Genomic DNA, 27908 nt, shown 5'->3' on the forward strand with positions numbered 1-27908 from the left:
AATATTGAGACCAGAGAATACCTTGAATAGAGGCTTTCTTTTTTAACTCTTGCTGTCTTTCTCTCTCACCATATCTCTGTTGGCCATTGGAAAGCCTGACACATTTATGTACCCATACTTTTTATACATATACATATATATCTGGTCCTTTCATAATGGCCATATCTATTTATCTATAGCTTTACTGATCATATTTGTATTTAAGTAAATATAAATATGATCATACATATATGACTATTCTATCCCAAAGGATACCATTATTCCATTGATCCTGTACTCCACCTGCATGATTTCTCTAATACATTCTCTCTTTTCTATGAAAGCAGACTAAAATACCTTATTTCTTTTTAATCTACTTATTACCCTTCCTTCTTGTAGACTCTTTCATGTTGATTTATAGGTACTTGTACACATGCTTGTCTTAACCACTAGATTTTCATTCTTGGAAAACAGAGACCATATATCTCATACAAATATTGCTATCCTTAATAATTAGCCTATAACGCTATACGTAGGAGGGATTCTATAATATTTATTCAGTATGTGAATGAAAATGGGAGAAATCTCATAGCCCCAGAGATAAGTTGTCCAAACACCATCTGGCCCCTCTTTCTCCCTCCCTCTTGCTAACCCCATTACAGAAGAGTTACTTACAGTCCTTGTAGACAAAGACTCTACAGATACAATTGGTCAGAAATACTGAGCAGACTGCTGTGTTACTCAACTCCTGGGGGTATTAGTCCCCAAAATACATGATTGGGCTCCAGGGGGCGCCATGGAGTTGTGCAAAGAAGCAGGCCTGATGCCATGTTTTTTTCCCAGCTAGATTAATGGTCCTTTGATGTATTTTGGTAATGTTTAATACTATCATGTCTACTAACAAAAAGTTCAGATTAAAACAAGGGTAAAAGAATAAGGGCCAAGCTAAGAGAAGAGTAAGATAGTTGTGTCAAAATTCCTCAAGTGCTCACTAAGGAAAACTACTAAAAGTTAATATTAACCTAACCTTGAGTTCTTCAAAAGCCAAAGTAAAAAAGAATACAGTGAATTTTATAACTTTCATTGTGTAAAAATAAAACAATTCATTGGAAGCTACTAACAGAAACTACCCTAAATTCCTATTATTCTAAAGACTTTATTTATTTATTTGACAGAGATAGCAAGAGAGAAAGAGTATAAGCTGGGGGAGGGGCAGAGGGAGAGGGAGAAGGAGGCTTCCCGCTGAGCAGGGAGCCCAATGAGGCAAGACTCGATTCCAAGGCCATGGGATCATGACCTGAGCCGAACACAGACACTTAACCAACTGAGCCACCCAGGCACCCCGAAACTACCCTAAAATCAAAGAAGGATTTATCATGTTGAATTTTTTTTTTGTTAAACAACAAAGCGAACACATTTTTTATTAAAATAGCTATGATAGCAGTTTGTAAAATATGCAGAACCATAAGTATTTTTAATGTGTCAACCCTTAATAAATCCTTATTTGATAAATGTAAAGTTCCATGAAAGGATTTTTCACAGGGAGGCAAAGCAATAAGCTTCAAATTTATAAATTTCTGGTGATCTCTGTTGATACAGGGATAGGAATTAATAATCTACAAAAAGTTGCCTAAGTATTACTTTGAGCTAAATCAGCAAGTTAAAATTTAGAGAAACATTTTGTCCTCCTAGTTTTTCTCTTATCAAAGTGATATTCATGATATATTTCTTAAGACATGTACCTTTGATGTTAAAAGGGTATTTGGTCTACTTAATCCTTGAAATTTTTCTAAAGCCCAGACTGAAATTGTTTTCTTCAAGCCAGGAAAGCAAAGGAAAATAACAGATTTTAGGAGCCAGTTTTTACTTTTTTGTTGTTGTTGTTGCCAAGCTTATACTTTGCTACACTATGGTTTTGACCTTCTCCAGAGTAAAGAGAACAGTCTGGAAGGGACTTGTTGCCCTTGTTCGTCTTGGCTTCATAACCTCTGCCTTATCCTCCTTTATATGCATCTCAAAGGAAAAGAGAAGAACTGCCATCCATTCTATAATTCTTTCTTGCCTGACCCTTCCAGAGTGTCATTATAAAGCCAGCAAATACTGTTTATGGTTCATGAGCTCTGTCCCATGGAAGTCTCCAGACGTGGAATTCCTTTCCCCCTGATATTGCTGAATGGGCTCTGCCTACACTGTTTTTAATTTTATATTTGTCAGCACAAATATGATTAAAGAATGTCTTCAGAAGGTAATAGGTTGGTCACTTTTCTAATTCTGTAAGTTCAGTCTGATGTAGACAGACTGAGCAGATGTTCTAGCTGTTCTGTTGTATGGATTCACAAAGCATTAGCCCAAAAGATATGACAATAATGCTTGAAATACAGAGTTATTATGGAAAAGATGGCTGTGTCAGTTGCAGCCAACATCGAAGAGGTCAGTAAACCAAAGTCAAACATGGACGGGACTGGAGGAGATTGTGCTGAGTGAAATAAGTCAAGCAGAGAGAGTCAAGTATCATATGGTTTCACTTACTTGTGGAGCATAAGGAATAACATGGAGGACATTGGGCGATGGAGAGGAGAAGGGAGTTGGGGGAAATTGGAGGGGGAGAGGAACCACGAGAGACTGTGGACTCTGAGAAACAAACTGAGGTTTTGGAGGGGAGTGGGGTGAAGGGACAGGTTAGCCTGGTGGTGGGTATTTAGGAGGGCACGTATTGCATGGAGCACTGGGGGTGGTGCATAAACAATCTTGGAACACTGAAAAAGTAAAATTTTTAAAAAGCGACAAAACTAAATTTTAAAAAAAGAAAAAACCAAAGTCATTATAGTCTATTACATTTCTGTGCTCAGCAAATCTAAATCACCAATTTTCTGAGGTTAAACACCGGGACAAGGTAGGTGTCTTAATGGCACTTCCAAGACTTTTTCCTAAAGCATCTCTTTTTCTCCATTGACTGGAGGATAGATACAACCCTGCATTCCCCAGTGTTATAGAGGGAAATAGAGTGTTGATCTGTTGTCAATTAAGGCAGAACACCAGTAATGAAGGGGACCATACCTGCTCTAGTTTGAATTTTCCAGATATTTCTAGATAACCTTAGTTCTTTGCTTTGACTACATATATATTAAGTAGATAAAACCTGTTGATCATTTGATATAAAATAAATATAAAATTTTATCATCACTTCCCCTCAGTCACCCCCTTGCCCTACGTTGTAGGGCTCAAATAGCTTCAAATGCTATTGATTTGAAAGCCTTTAGTGCCCTGAAGAGAGAAGGCAAGGCATTCTAGAAATTCAAGGTAGAGATATAATAACTAATCCCTTAGAGCTGGATGAAACGTTCTTGTGTTATTTCTTTTGATTGCCACAACAACCCCAGTGAAGTAAATGGTGAAGTATTCTTATTCCTTTTTGACATAGGGTCCCCAGGGAGATATAGGACTTGGCCAAGGTCACAGAGCTAGTGAGGGAGAGCTCAGCCCTAAAGTCACCTGTTCATCTGCTCAGAGGCAGCATGGCTCTCAAAGCACCCTCCTCCTGCCACCTTTCTGTGGTTGACAAGTTGTATAACCTTTCTCAACCCGTTTCCTCACATAGGACATTTTCCTGAAAACCTTTAGATCATTTTAAGGGAAACTATAAAGCTGATAAAGCCCAGGGTTTGTTAGGAAACCATTTTTATATATTCCCAAGTCTATCTGTTTTGACTTAATCAGTCAGCCACTACTTACCACCTGCCTTATGCCAGGTTACCATGTGAATAGGGATTTAAATTATTCAGTGTCATTTCCATTTTCTTTCTAACAAATGTTATATTCTGGCTCAGTCCAAATATTAATCTTAAAATACGTATCTTATGAAGGCTTGAACCCATGAATCTGAGCAAGGGTGACCACACTGACCCTCTCAAGGAAAACAAAATGCTTGAGGTACAATTTTTACAGTATTCTTTGAGGAAAAGCATCATTGGAACTCACTGCCAAAAAACTCAACCACTGAATAATAATATGTGTTTATGAGTAACTGCACACACACACACACACACACACACACACGTGTCAGCATTTCCAATGATTGTTCTTGTATTTGAAGGTTTAGTAACGTCATCAGAGCCCACACCCGCCTAGAGTCAAGATACAGCAATAGTTCTGGAGGATCGTATGATGAAGATAAAAGTAAGTGCCAGCAGGTTGTTCAGATGGAATACAGGTGGCTGGGGAGTGGGAAATGAGCATTTTGATTATTCCTGTTCTAATTACTGAAAAGAGACCCATAAATCTTAAGTAACCACATAATCCAACTCTGCAGGTGAGCACAGAGTCAGCATCTTAAAAGTCAAAGCAAGCCATGCAGTGAACAAATCAAAATTAGAAAACGTCAAACTACCGCCCAAATCTGTATTTTTATATGCGTGGCATTCTTCCTTGGTGATGCAGTTGGGGAGAGCCTAGTAAGAAATTGTCCCACTAGAGAACAGATATTGCATTTCAGGTTTTCGACCTGTCTTAAGAGTGGATTTGACCTTTAAGCTCTGGGAGTCAGGTCGCCCAGGGGAGGATCTGTTTTCACATTGAATCTCTCTCCATGGCGTAGTCTCAGTAGCCAAGGGAAGACCTCACTAAACTGGGAGATGTAACTGTCACAGGAATTTCTTCGTACCCTGGGAAGGTGAGAACACCAAAAAGGTCAATGCAGTCATTTATTTTGTTTAAGCCCTGGACAGCTTCTGTGGATACTGAGCAGGTAAAGGGTAGCACTTGGTCACAAGTGCTGCAGAAATTCTGGAACCAAAGAACGCTCCCTGGGACATTTTGCTATGCTTACGAAATCAGTAAACTATCTGGTGGGATTTAAGTGTCTCTTTTGGTGGGAATTTTAAGTATGGTGGTATTTCATGAGTTAGTTTCATTTGTCAAAGCACAGGGCCTCTGTAGCTATTGTTCTGATTTGTTTTGTTTTTATGGAAAATGTGTAGAGTGGGTAAGGGCTACAGAGTTGTAATGACACTGTGTTTCAGCTGTCCTGGCTCTCCTTAATGCGTAGTCAGGCATCTCCAGCATTGAAAATACCAATGGAAAGGATAGCTAAAATCCATATATAATTGCCATTCTCGAACGTAGGTTAAGTTTCAACTATGCCCCTATATAACTTCTTACTATCAGTCTGAGATAAAATAAAGTCCTTTGTACTTTCTTTTCTTCTGTGCCCTATCAGGGGACCGTACTCACCAAACACTGAATATTTGAAATCTCAGGGGCACCGATCATCAGTTTAGGATGGGACTAGATTGTACAAATGAGGAGAGTAGTAGCTGAGAAATGGGGAGCTATTAGTTCAAGAAAAGTCTGCTTGCTGTGTAATAATAACTCAGAATTTGAGGACAAAAAAATTGCATCATGAAAAGGTGAAGCAGGGGCACCTGGGTGACTCAGTGGGTTAAAGCCTCTGCCTTCGGCTCAGGTCATGATCCCAGGGTCCTGGGATCGAGCCCCACATCGGGCTCTCTGCTCAGCGGAGAGCCTGCTTCCTCCTCTCTCTCTCTGCCTACTTGTGATCTCTGTCTGTCGAATAAATAAATAAAATCTTTAAAAAAAAAAGAAAAAGTAATAGAAGTATTTGTGAAGAGGAAAAAAAAACTATAGTGAATAGTTGTGAAAGCTTTGAAGTTGTAAAAGTTGTGGATGCTTTCATCATGGCCTCTATTTCACCTAGAATGTTGTTTTTACAAACTTGTGTGGCATAAAATAAGCAGCGTTTTAATGGGAAAATTTGGGTACAAAATTTGAGTTCAATTGAGTCATCTGTCAATAATAACCTTGATGTGGTGGCAGTTACTGGCCAGAGAAGTTCCAGTTCATAGCATATCATTTGGGGACTGAGAGCTTCTGTTTTAAATTATTCGTATAAGAGGAAATGAAATCAAGTGACTCAAACCATATTCTCATCACAGAAAAATCCAAAAAAATATCTGCTAAGATGATTTTCTAGATGTTTAAGCAATAGAACTTAACTCTGGCTGTCTGGAAGGGGCAGCACATCTAATAGGGCACAAATCCCCTTGGGACTTTGGTAACTGGGTCCTCCCTGGTGTATTTTTGGTTCTAGCTACACAGTGAGGGAAATGGCCTGTGCCATAAGAAAAGCAAAGATCAGTAGGCTCAACTCCAAAACCTTATAGCCACGCATCTGGTGTATGTGAAGGGCCATTGTTTTCTCCCTGAATTCCTGGGAGGATCATTAAAGATAGAAAGAGTAAGAAGGAATCAGGAGAGACCTAGTGCCCCAGGGCTTCAGAATCTGGGTTTACCTAGGTGGAAGGACTGTGTGCAGCCTCCTGAGAATATTTCCTATTATTAAAAAAACAAAAACCCTTGAGTAAAATGGACAAAAAACAGATTAAGACACAGATCTATAATAATCTTCCTACCAGTATGATGTAAGCTTTTTTAGAACTACTTAAAATATCTGCATTATTCTCTAAGGCCATATGCTAGTGTACTTAACCCTATAATAAGGATACAACTAGTTGAGCTGGATAGCAGGTGAGGCCTAGTAGTTTAGACCCAACAGTAGAAAACCAGTTTCAGTCCAACTTATTCCTCATCTAACAATCCAGTACATTTTTGCTGGTCAGATGTGTATCCTAGAACATCATCGAAACAAAGAAAAGTATATCCTTTCCTAACAGAAATCTGACAAGTTTCTTTTTTTCTGAATTCTTTGATATTCTTTCCATTTCTGCTCTCCTTTTAAGTTTTATTATAGAGTAGCTAATTACTTAGAAGTACATTTTACAATGAGCTTATCCTAGGCACTTAGTCAAAACATTCATTTGCTGAAACTGAAACATTCTGTAGGTAATTTACTGGGAGGTCTGAGAAGAATTGTCACACATGCTTTACATTTCTCCTGGGCTAAAACCATTGTGGCCAAGATTGATGGCATGGAATTTATAGGGTTCCAGTTGCTTGATTTTTGGAGTGTTAGTAAGACCTAACGCTTTGAGGCAAATCCTGAACTTGCCCTTGGAAAACTCCCTTCCCTAACATCCCAGAAGTGGGCTGTGTCCTCATGCCTGCCCTTGCCTGAAGGCTCAGTTTTCACAATGGGAAGACACCCCCTCCACTGGTTCTGTTAACCGCTAAGGACAGAGTTCTACATAGTACAGCATCCTTAAAGCTGTTATCTCTTACTGTCTTTCAAGAGCGCACCCAAGAAAAACTACATATAATAGAATTTGCTTAAAGATGATCTAATACACCTTTCTTCTTAATACACTACAAGTTGAGTTGTAGGACAGAGCGAGCTTGTCTGAAGACATGTACCTGGCCCATATTATGGGGCCCCCTGTGGAACTGCTTGTCTTAATGCCGCTGGCCTCTACTGAGAGCATGGTTAAAAAGGAGCTCCATGATGAGTCTGGCTAGAGGCTTATTAACTTTGTTGATCTTTTCAAAGAACCAGCTCCTGGTTTCATTGATGTGTTTTATTTGTTTTTAGTTTCTGTAACATTTATTTCTGCTCTAATTTTATTATTTCCTTCCTTCTGGTGGATTGGGGTTTGTTCTTTTTCTAGCTCCTTTAGGTGTAAGGTTAGGTTGTTTTCAAACTCATTGCTGTATTTACTTTAAAGATAGAGTTGAGGAAGGTCTTTCATTCAAAAGCTATTTGTTGATTCCCTACTACTGTCAGATACTGTTCAAGGTACTAGGGAAACAACAATGAACAAAATAAAGTCTCCACTGTTGTGGAGCTCATATGAGAGTCAGAAGAGGGACCCAGTGCCTATGAATAGGTGAACTGTGCCAGGAAGGAAAACTAAAGCAGGGTGAGAGGATAGAAAGTGATTGGAGTGGGAGGTAGATTTTAAATAGAGTGGTCCTGGGTCAGAGACCTGTGTGAGGTAAAGGAGCCACAGGCTCTCCAGGGAAAAGGACTGCAGCCAAAGGGAATGCCAGATGGGAAGGCCCTGAAGTTTGATGGTGTCTCGTGTGATCACAGAGCAGCAAGAAAGCCAGAATGACTGAGGTGGTGTAAGCAAGGAGGATGGTAGGAGGAGATGAGCCAAGAGAGTAATAGACCTCGTAAAGTCTTAAAGGCCATGGTGTAGAATTTGAAACTTCATTTTGAGTGGAAAGGGGAGCCACTGGAGAATGTCAAGCAAAGAGAGAGATGGAAATGAACTTCTGATTCCAAAAGATTGCTCTGTCTGCTCAGTAGTAAACAGACTGTAGAGGGGCAAGGAGGGCAGACTCTAGGGAGGCCATTGCAGTCTCCATGTGAGAGAACATGGTGGCTTACACTGGCAGCAATGGCGATGGTGAAAAGTGATCTTCTTCTGGATTTGTTTTGAGGGTAGAGCTCACTGAATGTGATGCCACGTTACCTAACCTCTGTTTCCCCTCTGTAAAGTAAGGGTAAGAGGTACCTATTATTGGGCTATTAATATGTGCAATGCAGGGGCGCCTGGGTGGCTCAGTCAGTTGAACATCTGACTTGATTTTGGCTCCGGTCATGATCTCGGGGTTGTGAGATCTAGCCCCACATCAGGCCTATCCTTCTGCCCCCACAATAAATATATGAATCTTTTAAAAGAATATATGCAATGCATAGATCAGTGCCTGGTGTAAAGGAAGCACTCCCTGTGTTAGTTCTTAATGTTATTATTGTTTTTATTACTGTTATCCTCATCATTATTGTCATGATTACGAGTTGGATGTGAGATGTGAAAGAGAAATCGGGGATAGTTCTAAGGCTCCTGTCCTGAACAAAATGGAAATATGGAGTTATATTTTACTGAAATAGGAAAGATTGGAGAAAGACCAAGTTCTCACAATGATGAGAATTTGCATGATTTAATGTTTTCTCTTTGTGTGTCTATATTTCCCATTGCTCTGTAATGCATAATTATATATTAGATTATCAAAAAAGGGACTCAAAAATCTAATCAAGTGATTCTAACCCATTGATCCTATAATTCGTACTCACCAAATGAGATGGTTAGAAAGTTATTTTTACTAGCCTAAATTTGTAAGATTCTTTCTACAAACACCAAGTAGGGAAAACAAAAATCATCTCTCCCTAAAAATAACACACGCTTGTCTTTCTCACCCTACAGATGACCCGATTTCTCCCTACACGGGCTGGCTCTTGACTATTACAGAGACCAAACAGCCGCAACCCCTCCCCATGCCTTGTACTGGAGGATGCTGGGCCCCCCTGGTTGACTACCTCCCAGAGACCATCACTCCCCGGGGGCCCCTCCACAGGTAAGTAGCATGTGTGGGTAGAGGGAAATGACTGCTTAGCTTTGGCTGGACTTTTCCTCCTATGAGGAGAGGGAAATCATTCCAGGTCCCATCAAATGAAATGACCTTTGAAATCAGAGGGACCACGCGCGGTTTGACTTACAGCTCTCAGTGTATTTATAGAGTTTGGTGGAATATTAACCTCAGTGCAAAGCTGCCTTGTAACTCAGAAATTTTCCTCGATGCAGTCTGGATATGGATATGCATTCTGTGATGATTTTTAGGTTGTGAGTAACTCTTACTCCCTCAGCTCTTAATTACCAAGTGACTAGTAAGTCTCCCTGTTATGTGATCAACTCAGCCAACATTTCTTCTCTTTGTGGAGTTCTGTGCTATGTCAGAAATTAAACTCCATTTCCCTGGATTAAGGGTCTTACATAATTCTTCAGCAGGGCTTATGAGTTTTTTTAACTGTGACTTAATGATCTATCAATGTATTTCCATCCTCTTCAGAAGTTACATTAATTTCATCATGTCATTGATCAGGTGCAATATTGCTGTTATTTTTATGACTGAGATGGTGGTGGATCACAGTGTGAGAGAAGATTGGGCTCTTCATCTACCATTATTACTTCATGCTGTCTTCTTAGGTAAGACTGGATCCAAGAGGAATTCTAGCCAATAGGGTCAAAAACCTATAGATGTAATCCAGAGAGCCTTCCTTTTACATTGACATCCTGCTTTCCTCATTTCTGAAAGATTTAGTCTCTTCCATTTTTCATTTCTTCTATGTGACATCGGCTCTACAATTTCACTTGACCAGTCATTGTTTAAAATTGCCCTATCACTGCATTATAGGGTGGTACTTTGCCAATGCTATACCTATAAAGATACCCAAAACAAGTGGGGTCTCTTTGAGTGTCTTTGGCTAGATGGGATCAATTTAAAGCCATGAGACACTGTTAGCACATAGAGAGAAAGGATGTAGAGCACAGTGGGCCAAGTGCTGAGATTTTAAGATAGCCAAATTGTAGAGCAAAAAAGGGAAGAGGAACAAGCTGGGGAGACTCAGAAGTTTAGTTAAAGAGAGATGAACAAAGCTAGAATCTTTCAGTTAACAGAGTGATCCAGGGAAGAGAACATCCCAGGAAGGAGGAATGCTAACCATGTCAAATGCTACTGAGAGGTCAAGAAAAGTCCATCTATCAGCATTTTTATGAGAACATTTGATTTGAGGAATAAAGCATTTTATTTTTCCTAAGCCCAACTTCTTTATGTTGGTAACACAAACAATAACAAAGAAAACCGAACATTCTTTTAACGTGTTCCTCCTGAGTGACTTGGAATCTTTACTATCCCTGGAATCTAAATGAGCTTAAAACTTGTTTATACTAAGAGATTCCACCGTTTTGTTCCAGGTTTGGACCATTACCGGCCTGAAGTCTTTGAACACAGCAAAAAATTGCTCCTTCACCTCTTGATTGCCCTCTCTTGCAACAGCAATTTTCATGCCATTGCTTCTATGCTCCTGCAGACTCGAGAGATGGGCAAAGCTAAGACTCTCACAATTCAGCCAGCTTATCAGCCAGAGTATCTCTACACAGGTAATGAAAGGAGTGGCAGAGAGCCTGAGACAGAATCACAAATGCAAAGATAACTTAAGGTGTCAGTGGAGCCCAAACTAACTTCCCTAATATGATCACCCCCCCAACTTTCCAAGCAAGCAAGTAGCTGCACCATAAATATGCACCATTCCACCTGATGGTCAACTTGGTTCTCAAAATCATTCTTCCTTATTGAATATTTTCAGATGTCTTTTTACTTATTATGCTTGCTGCTCTTCTTAAATATGCTCCTACTGATAACATTGAAAATTAAGATGCCCTTTGGCCAAGAGCATCAAACATTGAAAGATGAGAATGTACAAAACAGTGACCTTCTCCATCACCTTGAGAGCAGGTCATTGCCAAGGTGCCCGATGTATCACTTGTGTACCTTCTGGTTCCCCTGAGGGAATTTTCACTTTATTAAAGTAATTGATTTTTCTGGAAGGCACCATGAATGGAAGTCTACTAAGAACCATTGCTTTTTTAAAACCAAAATTTTCTTCTTAGAAATGAGAACAGAAAGCATTAGCTGAGTCATGTTTGGGTCAAATTACTCGGCTGTGTCCAGCTATTCATGAAAGCTTTCCCAAAAGGGTTGGCCAGTGGTTTTTCATTTAGAATCGGAACATTTAAAATATCTTAAAATGAGAATGAACTAACATTCCTGACTATTTTGTATTTTACACTGGCCCTGGATATGGTATGGCCCTTCCATATGTCACTATGTACTTTATTCATAATCTTGAAGAGACTGTGCCTTTTACTCATCAGTTGTACTCAATGCCATCTTGTCCTTTGACAACATTAAGATATTTCTTTGGAAAACAAACACAAAGTCACTGAGTCTGAGACATCAGGACTACTGATCTCAGTTTAAGCCCTTTGTTTTAAACCAAGCTACAGTTTATTGAACATAACCCATCAGTTGCCTCTCAGAAACACAAAACTCTCTTTACTGTTGATGTTTAATTAAAAGAATCTGAAGACTTCTTGCTTTCCCAACTTCCCAAGATAAAGATGTATTCTATTAAGCACATGGTCTTAGACTGAGAACGTTGTAATGTCCATTAAGTTGCATGGCCCTGAGTGCATCTGTTTTGTATTCACTAATTCTGCTGATGTAGCATAAAGTGGGCACTAATGGAACAAAATACAATATGCTGTAGTTAAGACAAACAACAGATAGTACTGTAAGATAATTGAATCTATAGCATACGTGGAATAGGTGTACAAAGGGTTTGGAAAGTGTCTCCTCTTCATAAACATTTACTGAATACTTCTTGAACATCTAATTTCAACTCTGATTCCTTTCAAATCTAGGTTGAAAACTTGTGTGATAGAAATTACTGTCTTACTCTTTTATAATTGGAAACTAAGGTACAGAGAAGTCATGTAAACTCCCTGAGATTGCACAACAAATGGCAGAGGTGATATTCAGGCCTGTGGCTTCTCACTCCTATTTCAGGGTATCTGTCAGTTACTATGGACTTTTATGATTACTAAGTAGGAGAAAAGGGATGGTTTTGTATATACATTTTCCCAAACCAACAACACACCCAGAGATGCAGAATGATAACCAAATCTGAGGTGGGGAAAAAAACATAGTATTTGTTTCTACCATATTTCTTTGACTGCCATGAGATCTATTTTATTAAAACATATTAATATGCACATAATACTCACAGTTGTAAGTTCATTTTCTCAAAACATATAACTTAGATGTTATATGTATAAATATCAATTACTAGGTGCTGGTATCCTCAAAAATGGTATCATTTCACCAATTTAAGAAGTCTAAAACCCAGGAATAATTTACAAACAGCACAGTTGGGTCCAGATGTGTAGTGGAACTGTTTGTGGGTCTGTGCTTATGTGTGTGTGTGTGTGCACAGACACATATGCAAACAGACACGTGTGCACATATGTGCATGAATGCACACACAGAGACACACACACACACACCCCATTTCTTCTGAGAAAGGATCGATACACACACCAGAGTAGAAAACAGCAGATCACACTCCTATTACAAAAGATACCCTGGTTTACACAACAGTGCAACTATTCCAGAAGCCGGGGAAGAATATCAGTTTCATCTCATGGTAACCACAGCCACAATCAAATGTTTTCTCCAAAACATTTAAATAACTACGCACTTCTCTTTGCTCATCTCCTAACCACACGAAGCACCTGCCTAGCACATTCTGCCTTGACCTTCTTGTCCCACCAGGTGGCTTTGATTTCCTGAGAGAGGACCAGTCATCCCCAGTGCCAGACTCGGGGCTAAGCTCCAGTTCCACGTCCTCCAGCATCAGTTTGGGGGGCAGCAGCGGGAACCTCCCACAGATGACCCAGGAGGTGGAGGATACAGACACAACTGCTGAAGTGGATGAGAAGGCAAACAAGCTCATTGAGTTTCTGACAACCAGGTAGTGAGGGGTCAGGAGACAGGGCCCTGGCTTTAGGTTGGTCTTTTGAGGGAAATGTTATCCATCTAAAACCACTCAGATGGAAAACCGAGCCCGCAGCTGTAGCAAAGCCTTCTTTTCTCCTCTAAATTGCATCTGTGGAAGTTTGTGCACCAGGTAGATCCTGGCAAAAGTTGTCTAAGATCCCAGTGATGACACAGTTGATGGGTGGGGGGGTTCCACGTACAAAAACAATGCAGCAGATGGAGGCAGGACACAGTAGCACCCCATGGTGAGGATGACTTTAATCATCTGTTAGAGCTGCCAGGATCCGGGAGTTCTGAGACTTGGCAAAGCACATTGCTCGGGAAACTAAATGTATTAGCCACGGTCGACCCAGGAGCAGCTGCAGAGGGGACCATTGTCTGTTCATCTAATCCAGAGTCATTTATAAATGGAAGTCAGACACATTAGGAAGCATGATAGGAAAGGAAGCAAACTGATGATCAAAAATCAAGAAGAGATGCAAGCAATTCTGTTTTTTAGGTCTTCTGGTTCTCCTACTGAACAATTTAGCTTATAAGTGTTCAGAATTTTTAGCACCCCAAGGTCCAGCATTTGCATTAAGAAAACCAGGCTCACCTGTGACTGTATGGGGGGAGGGCAGCTCTCTTTCTCGGTGCATTAAATCCTGGAAGTCTAGTCTATATCAGTGTTATCTGATACCCTAGATTTTTCTTTCTTCCACAAATGCATCAATTAATGCAAAAAAATGAGAAAAGCATTTTAGTCCCTTAGTTAATTTCAGAGTATTCCTTGTAGCTTTCAGTTCAATATAGGATTTAATGAACAGGAAGCTTCGGAAGGGAGTTGATGGTGCATACAACCAGGGTATCTCAGAGACCTGAATGATTTGTGGAGAATAAAAGCATGCTCACCACTCAACACTGTCAGTACCATGGGTTGGAAAGGGTGTTCTCTGAAATTCTCACATCTGGCTCCATTCGTTCTTCCCGTTGAAAACCAAGTAGATATCAGAGGCTGTATCTTCAATTTGTTTCTACAGTATTTGGCAACCTAATGATATGATCCTGATAAAAACATCATCTCTGCAGATCCAGAGTGTACAAATGGAGTCTGTGTCTAAACCTATATTTTAATCAACATTTTATATCACTTTATTTGACAAACAGCGCCTGTTATGTGTAAACACTGTTCTGGTGAATTGAGAGGTTTTGATTTCGTGAGTAAATTTTGTGAGGTTTTCATTTTGTGAGTAAAACTTAAGAAAAAATAATACCTCTGTAAATTAAATCAGTTAGAGGATGCTCTTAAGAGCTTTACAAGACTAAAATTAACCCTACATTAATCAGTAAAATTTGAAAATCATATTATGCCCTTGAAGTTACAACTGCATACATGGCTTTAAAAATGCAAAATGATTATATTTAAGTGGTTATATTTTTAACATATTGTATGTTCTGTTTAAGGGCATTTGGTCCACTTTGGTGCCATGAAGACATCACACCCAAAAATCAAAATTCAAAGAGTGCTGAACAGCTCACTAATTTTCTACGTCATGTTGTATCTGTTTTTAAAGACTCCAAATCAGGTACTTTCTCCTATTTCCCCAAATGCCATTTCTAACATTTTCTGTAATGGAGCGTATTCTTCCCATTATGACTATATATATATATATATATAGTTCTGGATATAGCATATGTGTGTATGTATATATACGCAGAATATATATATTATATATAATAGGTTATACGTATATAATTCAGAACTATATATGTGTTTGTGTGTGTGTGTGTGTGTGTGTGTGTAGTTCTGCAATCGGCATTGATAGCAGAAGAGTATTCATTAGGGAGCTTTGAGGCTTATTTTGGATGTGCCTAACTGAATGATTATTAATGTCATGTATTTTTGCATTATGCTTTATCAAATAATTCCCAAAGGCCACTGTTCTTGCTTCATTTACCTCACTAGAATTAAACTATGCCCCATATTAATTTTATTTGAAGAAGGTCATGACACAACACACATGTGAAAAGATGCTCAACATTACTAATCATCAGGGAAATGCAAATCAAAAGAACGATGAAGTATCACCTTATACCTATCAGAATGGCTAGAGTCAAAAAGACAAGAAATAACAAGTGTTGGCAAGGCTGTGGAGAAAAAGGAACCCTCTTTACCTGTTGGTGAGAATGTAAATTGGTGCAGCCACTATGGAAGACAATATGGAATTTCCTCAAAACATTAAAAATAGAAATATCAAATGATTGAATAATTGTGCTACTGGGCATTTATCCAAAGAAAATGAAAACACTAGTTTGAAAAGACACATGACCTCCTGTGTTTATTGTGGTATTATTTGCAATAGCCGATATATGGAAATAACCCATCCATAGATGAATAGATAAGGAAGATGTGGTGTGTGTATATAAACATAGATGTAGAGGGGTGCCTGGGTGGCTCAGTGGGTTAAAGCCTCTGCCTTCGGCTCAGGTGATGATCCCGGGGTCCTGGGATGGAGCCCCGCATAGGGCTCTCTGCTCAGCAGGGAGCCTGCTTCGCTTCCTCTCTCTCTCTGCCTGCCTCTCTGCCTACTTGTAACCTCTGTCTATCAAATAAATAAATAAAATCTTTAAAAAAAATAAATAAACATAGATGTAGACATATATTCATTCCATATATATTACATTACATATAATACACATATTATACATATACATAATAAACATATTATATATAATGGAATATGTTATAGAATATATTAAAATGAAATATTATGCAGCCATAAAAAAGATGAGGGGTTTTGTTTGTTCGTTTGTTTTTCCATTTGTGACAAAATGGATGTACCCAGAGGGTATTGTGTTAAATGAAGTAAGTCGGACTGAGAAAAAAATCCAATACGATTTTACTCATATGTGGAATCTAAAAAACAAAACAGACGAATAAACAAATAAAAGCAGAATCAGACCTATAAGTAAAGAGAACAAACTGATTGTTGCTGGAACAAAGGGAGTAGGTATATGGGCAGAATGGGTAAAGGGACGTGGGAGGTACAGGCTTCCAGCCATGAAAGGAGTAAGTCACAGGGATAAAAGACACAACATAGGGAATCTCAGCGATGATATTGTGATAGTGTTGTATGGTGACAGGTGGTAGCTACACTTATGGTGAGCATAACATAAAGAGAAGTTGAACCACTATGCTGTATGCCTGAAACTAGTGTGACATTGTATGTCAAGTATACTCAAATTTTTAAATTTTACAAAGAAGCAAAGTAATAAAGTAGCAAATCTTATTGACTGTATTCAGACTCAACTGTGAGAAATTGGTAGACTTGAAAACTGGTTAGAAAAAGAATCTTGTGATAAAATGTTAACTTTGAAAGCATTTGCTACTAATTCCCGTGCTAATGATCATTCAATATTCTGAACACAGTGCGATTCTTATTTAGGCTCTAGGAACATCATGACGTTTAAGCCCTTAGCTGCACACCATTCAGATTCTACTTGGCCGGGGCTGGTTTGCGTGGGAAAGTTAAATTTGGTTCCCCAGAATGATGCAGTAAGTGTCCCTACCTTCTTCTCCCACACGAGTCTGGCCAAATGAAAGGTGGCTCACTGGCTTTCCCAGCTGCTCTGAGAATTAGCACATCTCATATTTCAGAATATTCCAGATTAGCTACATCTCTTCTCATTATCACAGGGGGCTTCCAGAAGAAAAAAAAATACTGATAAACTAACATGAGAAACTCATTTCAGGAATAGGATTGACATTTCTTGTTTTGAGTGTCTCCTTTGGAATATTTTTGAAATATTAAGACCTCTTATCTGTGTATTTCCACTACTTAAAAGTCACTTAATAATTGAACATAAACCAAAGGAAGAAATTTATTGTTTGTGTGTGAGCCATTAATTTGTCTTAGATTGTATGAAGATAATAAAAATGAGAAAACACATGAATCCCTTCACTGTTTCCTCAGAGGGTGCTTAGAGGCTGAGTCTTTCCACATCTTACTCCAGATACACTTAATACAGTTTCCCTGTACAGCCCTGCTTTCTGCTCTGTGTTCCTGGAAACCTTATATTAGTCAGGTAGCCTAGCTACTGTAACACACAACCCCCAAAGTTCAGAGGCTTAACGTAATAGAAGGCTACTTCTGGATCACATAACAGGTCAGTATAGATGTTTGTCCAGTGGCCTTCCACGTGGCACTTCAAAGACCCTCCGTCCTGTGGCTCCATCACCCCCATTACCCAGAGGCCTCTCCTCAGCCCTCCTTGTCTAGCCAGCAGGTGCAGGAAGAACATGAGTGGAAGATTACATAGGAGGAATTTACATCACACCAGGCTCGAACGTGGCATCCAGCGTTTCTTCTTACGTTCCACTGGTCAGAACTCGGGCCACGAAGTCACACCTCACTCGAGGAAAGGCTAGGACATGTAGGGTTGCTGTGTGTGACACATTAAACAGCCTTTCTTTAGGGGCATTGTCATAGTTGCCCTGGGGTTCTGCAATCCTACTAATGGTGTTCTAGCCTTCAGGTCCATTGTGATGTAAATATGTTTTAGTTCATCGACAGAGGACCTAACCCCACACATAATAAAATTAAGTAGGAAAATAAAACAAAATAAAGGTAACAAATTCTGTTTTGAAGCATGGGCCATTCTTAAACTGGGAACTGTCTGTGTGGGTTTAATCCTATATTTACTATCTAAGTATTCATGCCTAATTCCATTTTCCAGGACTCTGTTCTGCAGAAACATTTTCTTATATAGTCTACAGGTCCCTAGGGTCAAAGAGCCCAGCAGCCCCTAAGAACAATGACATTAAATTATCCTTCTTGATTCACTTTTATGTGACAATCAAATGTACCACAGAGCCCTCTAGATCTCAGAAACAGCCAAAATCACTGTTTTCATTATGTCCTCTGACTTTGTAGTCAGATTTCCTCCCACAGAGGGACACAGCAGAGAGTACAGATAGGGCCTTAGAAGTCAGTCATGCACTTTACCTTACATTTTTATTTCCATCTGTTCAAGGGGTTTTCTGATGATTATGATGACCTTCATGCTATTGGAAGAACCAATATTCAGGCAAGAGTTTAAATGACAGCTGCCTTCTTGGCAACTTCTACATTTCAGTATCTGCGTATTTGTAGACTGTTGTGAAGAGTGTTGACTTTGGTATAGGCTTTGGTTATGTTTAGAGTTGACTAGATCCACTAGCAGCTTTCCTCTACGTACACAAGCACTCTGAAAACTTGTTCCCAACAAATTCTTTTATGAAAACAGGAGTCAAAGTATGCTATGCAAGAAGAAGTTCGGAAGATCACTGTAGAAAAATGGGGCAATAAACAAAAATACATTTGTGAGTCAGTATCGTGTGTTGGGCACTGTGCTAAGCATTTTTTGAATTGTTGAATTTCCACAACAACTCTAGGAAATAGTGCATGACTGTTATTCCTCAGCTAAACATAAGAAAACAGGCTTATAGAGAACGCATTTCTTTCCCAGAGCCCCAAAACACTTCATTCAAAACCTGAACCATCTTGCTCCACATCTTCTGACTCTTTCTACTACACTAGGCCTCTTTAAGATCTATCCAAATTTGATGGGTTTTTTTAAATTTTAAAATGGTTAATTCCTAAACAAGTACCACCAGGAGGTTGCTCTGTGAGGTAGCCTGATTTACACCTGTAGATAAATGATGCCTCAGGGTTTGCGGAGTATCCATTGATGACCTCTGGCTCCTTGGTGCCTAGGTTTCCATCTGGAGCAACACTTGAGTGAAGTCTCATTGCAGACCGCCCTCGCAAGCTCCTCAAGGCACTATGCTGGTCGGTCCTTCCAGATATTCCGGGCGCTCAAGCAACCTCTGTCAGCACACGCCTTGTCTGACCTTCTCTCCAGATTGGTGGAGGTGATTGGAGAACATGGAGATGAGATTCAGGTATGGAAGGAAAGACCGCTGAACTAGTTCTCCTCTCCTATCAAAGATGAGGTCTTAACAGCTTTTTTTGAACCTTCTTTCTCTCGCCAAATGCTCCAACCATTGGGGCATATACCATTTATTTAAAAAAAAAAATTGAGGGGAAGGAAAAGTGAATTGGGGGAAATTGGAGAGGGAGACAAAGCTTGAGAGACTATGGACTCTGAGAAACAAACTGAGGGGTTTTGGGGGAGATGGGTGAGCCTGGTGGTGGGTATTAAGGAGGGCACGTATTGCATGGAGTACTGGGTGTGGTGCATAAACAATGAATCTTGGAACACTGGAAAAAAATATAAAAAAATTTTTGAGAGGTTAACTTTTATACTTACAAAAGCATTTCAAGGAGCATTGTTCAGTGGGTATTGTTTTATTGAGCCAACCACTGCAAATCCCTTCAGGGCTCCTTCTTGGTTGTTTTTGTTGCTGGTTTTATTTGACAAGGAATCGGGGAATTATTTGTCTTGTTTTTGTCTTTTTGCCACCAACCGGAGATACAGCTGTGTAGTCTCCCTACCCAGGGAAGGGATCTCCATTGTATGTATGCAAAGCACTACCCCTCTCTGTATAGCTAGCCATCAGTACACTGAGAAAAGCTGAAGAAGTAATGGAGAGAGTAGATACCACAAGACCCTGTAGGCAGAGCCCAAGGACTAGGGAATGGGTTGAAAGCCGAGGGCATTATAAGCTCTGTAGCTTCAGCCAAGCCCTTCTTTCCCTTCTTTTCCATCAGAAAAGTTACTACCTCCCAGGAGACCTGCACACCTGTGAACTCTGGCTTCTTTTTCTCATTCTGGCCAGTGGATGTATTCTTCAAAATGCCACTGAGGCACAACCCTTCTCATACCACAGCTCTTGATCTCTGAGACATTGCCACTCTGTATTTCAAATGCCCACTATCCCCCTCAATAAGGGGCCGTGACTGCTACCTTTAGCCTTGCCCTCTCCCTGTTGGATTTCAAATGAGATTGAGCTGTTTAGGACCTCACATCTAGGGAAATAAATCTTTGTGACTGCCTGCTAACTGCTAAGCCATCTGAATTTCCTAAGTGGTCCTTAAATTTGTTTTTAGATTTGGTAAGTTACAGTTAACAACAGCTGTCTAGCCCTCGATGATATTAACATTAGACTGAATAGAGTTTGCGTTAATTAAATTTATCTTCAGGAAGTGAACAGGAATTTTAAACAGGAATTTTGTTATCTTTGCATGTCTGGCAGGGTTACGTAATGGAGGCACTCCTTACATTGGAAGCTGCTGTGGATAACTTGTCTGACTGCTTGAAGAACAGCGATCTCTTAACAGTATTATCTCGGTAAGAAGCAGCTCCATGACTCTTGAAATCAAATATGGTGGACTGAATATTTGAGAGATGGCTGGACTCCACAAAGTCCAAAGAATACATCAATGTTTGATATTGACTTTTTCTTTAGTTTAAAAAAAAGGGAGAAAGTTATGGCACCCAATCTGTACACATTATATAAGTATTTTTAAATAGCAGGAAGATAGAGGTGAAATGTTGTTTTAAAATAATATAAATATTAATGCATTTTCATTTTCTGTTATGTCTTTGAGTATTTTTTCAAATTTTATTTAATTATCCTATTTATTACATCATAAACAGAAACCAAAACTAAATGTTATTTTTTTAATGAATATATACAAAACTCATCTGAACCATCAGTATAAAAACAGCTGGAATTAATGTTGATTTTACTTGAATAAATTCCTATCCTAGGATCTTTCTTTTTTATTTTTGTTCCTTTTGCTCCTGCCAATGTTTAATTACCCATTTCAAATCATTCACAATTCTGTATTCTGTTTGTATAATTGAGCTCATTTTGCTTGAAATGGAGTCAGTAATGTTATCATAAATCACGCTGAGCTTTGTTTCACTTTTAAGTTGAGCATTTTTTATGGATAGGTGATTTTAGTATGTTTCCTAACATCATACACATTTTCTATATAGACTTACAGATTTATCTCAGTCAATAAGAATTTAGCAAGAATACTGATAAAGAGTTTTATCTTTTCAGCCTGAAATAGGCTTAGAGATCATTTCTCATAGATATTTTATAAGCATAAAAAAGTCCCTTTGATGCAGTTACTCTTTTCTTTCTAGATAATATCCTTTCCATTTCTGTTCTTATCTGTCAGTTAATAGAATATTAAACTGTGTGCCTATCAGGTATACTCTATTTATAAGTTACTCCTTCCCAAAGTCAAAATAAATGAAAAAATAAAAATAAATGAAAGATCAGTAACCTTCACTACCAACTGCTCTTAGGTTTTGTTGTTGTTTTGTTGGTGAGGGTTCTCTTTGTTTTGTTTTCCATAGCTTTAAGTCTAGGAATAGGATATTTATTCCTGTAAGCTAAAGGGTATGGGGGGAAAAAAAAGTATAGACAGTATTTCCAAAGAACAAGTTCCCTACCTTATTGTTTGTCAGTGGATTTTAAAGGGACTGGCTCTTCCCTAAAGCATGTTGTCTTTCTTTTGAACTTTTTTAATTTTTATACCCAGCTCTTCATCACCAGATTTAAGCTCTAGCACTAAACTAACAGCAAGCAGAAAGAGCACAGGACAGCTAAATGTGAACCCCGGGGCAGCCAGTGGCAACACAGCAACCGCAGAACGGAGCCGGCATCAAAGAAGCTTTTCTGTGCCCAAGAAATTTGGTGTTGTCGACCGATCCTCAGACCCACCCAGGAGTGCCACACTGGACAGAATTCAGGCTTGTACCCAACAAGGCCTCTCCTCAAAAACCAGAAGCTCATCCTCCTTGAAAGACAGCCTCTCAGACCCGTCGCACATAAACCATCCAACCAACTTGCTGGCCACCATCTTTTGGGTCACAGTGGCCTTGATGGAATCTGATTTTGAGTTTGAATACCTTATGGCCTTGAGGCTGTTGAACAGACTGCTGGCTCACATGCCGCTGGATAAAGCTGAGAACCGAGAAAAACTTGAAAAACTCCAGGCACAGCTCAAGTGGTCAGACTTCTCAGGGTTACAGCAGCTGCTGCTGAAAGGATTCACCTCCCTCACCACCACCGACCTGACCCTGCAGCTTTTCAGTTTGCTCACACCAGTATCCAAAGTATCCATGGTGGATTCATCCCAAGCCATCGGTAAGGCCAACATCACTCATTCTCTTACAGTTCTGGTGGTGGTTGTGTTTATGTTGAGTGTAATAAGGTAATGGACTTAGTACTTTCAACAATTCTGTTTGGAAATGGTCCTTTGGGAATAGTTTGTCATTTCTTTCAAAATTATACCTAAAGTAAATCTTAAAATTATTTAAATTGTGGAAGACCTGTTTAAGTCAATAGCATAAAATGGGCAGAAGTAATATATTGGTCATTTCTTTGTGCTTTCCAGATCAAATTGCAGATACTGTCAGTTTATTTCATTGTTCTTGTACAGATAAACCTTCTTTCTCTTTTTTCTTAACTCCTAAATCTTTTTTGTTTTCTTAGCTTTTTTTACCCCCTCTTGAAAATTCACTTCACTCCCTATCATTTTGAATTAAGCCAAATCACCAGCCATATTTTTAATACCATGGCATGTGGCCCAGACTTCTTTTCATGAAGGTAGAGCTTAATACAGTGGTACTAAGTGGTATTAAGCCATTACTTATCATTTGTTTTAAAGATTATGTTACATGAGGGAGACCTAAATTTGTTGGCCTATGTCCTCTCCTACAAGCTATTCTTAAAATACAGTTTTTGATTTAAAAGTTTCAAACTAGTGCTTGAGTTCATTTTAATCTGCTTTTGGAAATCTCTGCCTGTCATCCTGATTCACAGCCCATGGCAAAACAGTAACCATAGCTCAGAATTACTTTGAGTTTCTCCTCTGAAACTTGTGTCATTGTGGTTGTACATTTTTCCCCTGGATTTCATGTTAGATCACAGTAAAGTTGGTTCAAAAGTCTGCTTTGCATCACCTCGGGATAAAATGCACAATATTCACCTATCCCCCCCCCCCATATCTTCTCTGATCCAGGATTTCCACTGAACGTGTTGTGTCTCCTGCCCCAGCTGATTCAGCATTTCGAAAATCCCAATCAGTTCTGCAAGGATATAGCCGAAAGGATTGCTCAGGTACGATTTCTGGCTCCACACTCAGGTGGGTCCAAATGGGCCTTCAGAAAGGTCCAATACTAAGCAGAAATTTCTCCAAAAGGGAAATGGGTTTCAAAAAACCTGAAAATCATAAGTGATACAGCTAGTAATTGACATCTCTGAGTAGCCGATGCACATCGTCTTGTGGTTTCATTATTGAGAAGACAGGTGGAAAGAATCTGTGAAAATCATATTGGCTAATTACTAAGACAAGCACTTCCGCATTTTATCAAATTGATGTGTTTTCCAGATCTCAGAGCAAAATTGCAAATGTATCTTACAGCAACATTTCTGACACATCTTTCTGTTTGTCAGGCTATTTTATCCCTAATTGATTCTCGTCTCTTAAAAGGTGTGTTTGGAGGAAAAGAACCCCAAACTTTCCAATCTTGCACATGTCATGACCCTTTATAAAACACACAGCTACACGAGGGACTGTGCCACATGGGTCAACGTGGTCTGCCGATACCTCCATGAAGCATATGCTGACATTACCTTGAATATGGTGACCTACCTGGCAGAGGTAAGCTCTTCAATGAAGGATAAGCCCCCTATAGTTTTCATGGGTAAAATACTTATATAGAATGAGTAATAATCTCTTCATTTATTGACTGCCTATTATATATTATCATAGAAGCTATATGGAATCATTTTAAATCCTCACAACATACTATCATACAAAAAATCTGAGTCTCAACCAGGTTAAATAACCTGCCATAGGCTTAAGGTGGCAGAACCAGCCTTTGAACTGGGGTATACCTGCCTCAAAAGCTTTAATTCCTTCTTTTTACTACACTAATACCTGCCAGAACCTTCCAGAAATTGGGAAGTTGTATCCTAATTTCTCCAGGTGTTCAAATCTTATTTAAGGAGTTACTGTGTGACCTGATATGTTTAATGGTTGTTTGTGCTAAACTAATTAGCAAAGCATCTGTTTCGAAATATGCTTTTTAACTTGAAGTTTGTGTTTTATACTGGAATGGGATTTTCATCACCCTACAAATGTGTTTCTAGCACATTAGCTCCAAGCCCTAGAGCTGGAAATACACAGCATATCAGACAAGTGATGAAATGTGTTCTGGTAGCACCTCTGGTCACTGAGTAGCTTAACGCACGAGGTCGTGAACTCTGACAGAGATGGCCACTAACAGCCACCTTGGTTTAGTGCATTTGCCATTGCTTTTGCTTGAGGGACTTGCATGGCCACCTCTTGCTAGGGCCTTTTCAGAAGTGCTGAAATCAGTGCATTCCAACTTTTCTTTCTTATGTCACCAGTACAGGGTGCAGATAGATTGGAGAATCAGTCATACTCTGAAAGTCTCCACAAGACTAAACCCTTGTACCTGAAAGAAGGTCCTCGCCCCATCCATCAACACTGATAGTTGATCTGCAGGCTTTTGATTTGCAATCTGGGTCAGCACTATGTGAGCTGCATTCAAACTGTCAACAGCCAAGTGTTCTTTCCACACCCTATCCCTGGCACTTTAAGGAGCCGCTCTTATATGCCACCCTTCTGCTTTGGATAGTCACCTTGGTCCCATCTGTCCCTGCAAGAATTACTCAGAAAGCACACACATCCCTCGGCTCACAAGAGATACTAGATAACCCACGCAAATGCCCTGCTTACGAAGGCAGACGATGTCTGTCTTAAAAGTGAAGTGCAAGTTAGCAAGGAGGTAGGACTTGCTTGCATCACTAGACCTAAAGTTTCAAAAATCCAAATGGGATGTGGCACAGACACACATACATATTATTCAGACTTAAAAAGATATAAAGCATCAACCTGTGCCGCAACATGGATGGACCTTAAGAACATGATGCTAAGTGAACGAAGCCAGACACAAAAGGACAAGTAGAACAGGATCCCGTTTCTGCAAGGTGCTTCTATAGAGCAGGCAAATCCGTAGAGATAGAAGGCAGACTGGTGGTCACCAGGGCCTGGAGACAGCGGGTGATGGAGACATAGTATTTTACAATTAACAGAGTTTTCTTTCAGGCTAATGAGCAAATTCTGGAAATAAGTAGTGGTGATGGTTACACAACAGTGTGAAAGCCCTTCATGCCACTGAATTGTACACTTAACTGTGGTCAGAGTGGTAAATTTATGTTATATACATCTTGCCACAATGAAAATAAATAAGAATGGGTTACCTAATTTGTTCTATTGAGACAAACGGTTACTGAAAATTTTATCATAAACTTAACTTCCCACCATGCATAGTATATATTAACTCCCATTTCAAGTACTCATGTGTTTTTTTCAGGTGTTGGCAATGCACATATATATAATCTTAGGTAACTGTGGTCAGTATTGCCCATGAACCTCCTCTGTTCATGCAACATTAACTTTGTGTTTGCATAGTGTCACGTTCATTAATTGTGGGATTCTAACAGGTTAATGTAACCCAATTTGCTTAAACATCTCCCCTGTTGTTTATACTCATAATCTTGTTCTATTACAAATGGTCCTTTTATGTAGACTCCTTATTGGGTAGCATCCAGGTGATTTCTTCTGGTGGCATTTCCCAAACTAACTATCCAGGTAAAGGGCATGGAAACCTGAATACATTATTTAGTTCTACATATTTGGGAAATTGGTCTTCACAGAGATTTCCCCTATTTGCAATACTGCCAACAGTGTATAAACGTGTTTTCCCATATCCTCACTACATTTTATTATCCCTTTTTTTCAGTTTTATATTTTTATTGGTATTTTAAAATTATTCTGTTTATGTATTTCCTCTAGGAATAATGTTCATTTTTCCACAAAATATATTTGCCTAATTGTTCATTTCCTCATGTGTTAACTGCTCAGTTATTTCTTTTTTTTTAAGGTTTTATTTATTTATTTGACAGAGAGAGATCACAAGTAGGCAGAGCAGCAGGCAGCATCCCTGCTAGTTATTTCTTCTGAGCACTTTTGATGTGGAAGTCTAGCATTTATTTGAATAATTTCTATAGTTCTTTTTTTAAACAGTAACTTTTTATTATGATGTCTGTCATATAAATGTTCTCATTATTTTGCTTTCTTTTTTGAAAACAGTGTTGAAAATGAAAATAGTATATGTCCATAAAAGAAAGCTTGGTAGGTACGGGAAAGTGGGGAAAAGAACAGGAGGTGGAGATAAGAAAAAACATCCAAAATCATTGTTATCTAGAGAGAAACACTGTTAGCATTTTGTTAGATCTCTGTCCATTGTTATTTCTCTGTAACACCCACCCATTCACATCAATTTTGGCATCATCTTCTATACAGAAATTGCATATCCTTCCTCTTTCACTTAATATTATCTGATAGCCTTTACTATCTTTAAAAATGTCATTCTTGGGCGCCTGGGTGACTCAGTTGGTTAAATGTCTGCCTTTAGCTCAGGTCATAATGCCAGGGTCCTGGAATCGAGTCCTACCTTGGGCTCCCTGCTCAGGAGTCTGCTTCTCCCTCTCCCTCTACTCTTTGCCCCTGCTCATTCTCATTTTCTCTCTCACACACAAATAAATGAAATCTTTTTTTTTTAAAGATTTTATTTATTTGACAGAGAGAGAGATCACAAGCAGAGAGAGAGAGAGAGAGGAGGAAGCAGGCTCCCCGCCTAGCAGAGAGCCCGATGTGGGACTCGATCCCAGAACCCTGAGATCAGTACCTGAGCTGAAGGCAGAGGCTTAACCCACTGAACCACCCAGGCAGCCCCTAAATGAAATCTTTTAAAATGTCATTCTCCTCATTGTGTATTTCATCATATAATTTGCCATAATTTTGTATCCATTTCCCTACTGTTCAATAATTATATTGCTTACAGTGCTTTCTTATTTAGCTTTGAGGGTTTCTTACCAATTTAAATAATGCCTTGGTGAAATCTCGTATATAAATCTTAGTGTCTATAGGTTTGGGAAAGTTCTTAGAAGTAAAATTACTATTTCAAAAGCTATAAGCTGTTTTTAGTACTCTTGAGGCCAAATGCCAAATTATCCAAGTTGCATTTCCACTGGTGTGTAAGAACACCCATCTCGGGGCGCCTGGGTGGCTCAGTGGGTTAAAGCCTCTGCCTTCGGCTCAGGTCTTGATCTCAGGGTCCTGGGATCGAGCCCCACATCGGGTTCTCTGCTCAGTGGGGAGCCTAGCCTACTTCTTCCTCTCTCTCTCTCTGTCTGCTTCTCTGCTTGCTTGTGATCTCTCTCTGTCAAATAAATAAATAAAATCTTTAAAAAAAAAAAAAAAGAACACCCATCTTATATCCTCACCCACACTGACCATTATCACCTGGGAAACTTTGCCAATTTGATACCTAGTAACTTGTGTCTTTTGTGTTACTTTGTATTTTAAATAATTCGTGGTATTTGGTGCTTTCTTTTTGAGGTTTCTTGTATTCCACTGTGGATATGATATCTATGTATTCAGAACTACTTACACTACCTTCAATGATGTCTTCATTTCTTTAGTGGTTAGGATTCCCCTTTCCTTAAGGAAATGTGTGACCATAAAGGTATAGGGGGACATCGGTGCTCTTGTATGAACAGGCTGGTATCACACTGGCTG

The 27908-nt window shown here is 39.3% G+C and overlaps 1 protein-coding gene across 8 annotated transcripts in view; it reads left to right on the forward strand.

Annotated features, from left to right (window-relative positions):
* FRY (FRY microtubule binding protein) overlaps positions 1-27908 on the forward strand; it is a 339156-nt gene that overhangs the window by 259583 nt on the left and 51665 nt on the right. For all 8 annotated transcript variants that reach the window (XM_047723094.1, XM_047723100.1, XM_047723095.1 and 5 more), the window contains 11 exons: positions 4073-4155; positions 9099-9249; positions 9775-9878; positions 10647-10832; positions 13066-13264; positions 14734-14855; positions 19026-19213; positions 20468-20562; positions 21771-22378; positions 23256-23353; positions 23727-23897. In XM_047723094.1, the coding sequence (XP_047579050.1) occupies positions 4073-4155; positions 9099-9249; positions 9775-9878; positions 10647-10832; positions 13066-13264; positions 14734-14855; positions 19026-19213; positions 20468-20562; positions 21771-22378; positions 23256-23353; positions 23727-23897 (2005 nt within the window). The remainder of the gene's footprint in view (positions 1-4072; positions 4156-9098; positions 9250-9774; positions 9879-10646; positions 10833-13065; positions 13265-14733; positions 14856-19025; positions 19214-20467; positions 20563-21770; positions 22379-23255; positions 23354-23726; positions 23898-27908) is intronic.

This window comes from Lutra lutra, chromosome 3 (genome assembly GCF_902655055.1).
Source record: "Lutra lutra chromosome 3, mLutLut1.2, whole genome shotgun sequence".
NCBI lineage: Eukaryota > Metazoa > Chordata > Mammalia > Carnivora > Mustelidae > Lutra > Lutra lutra.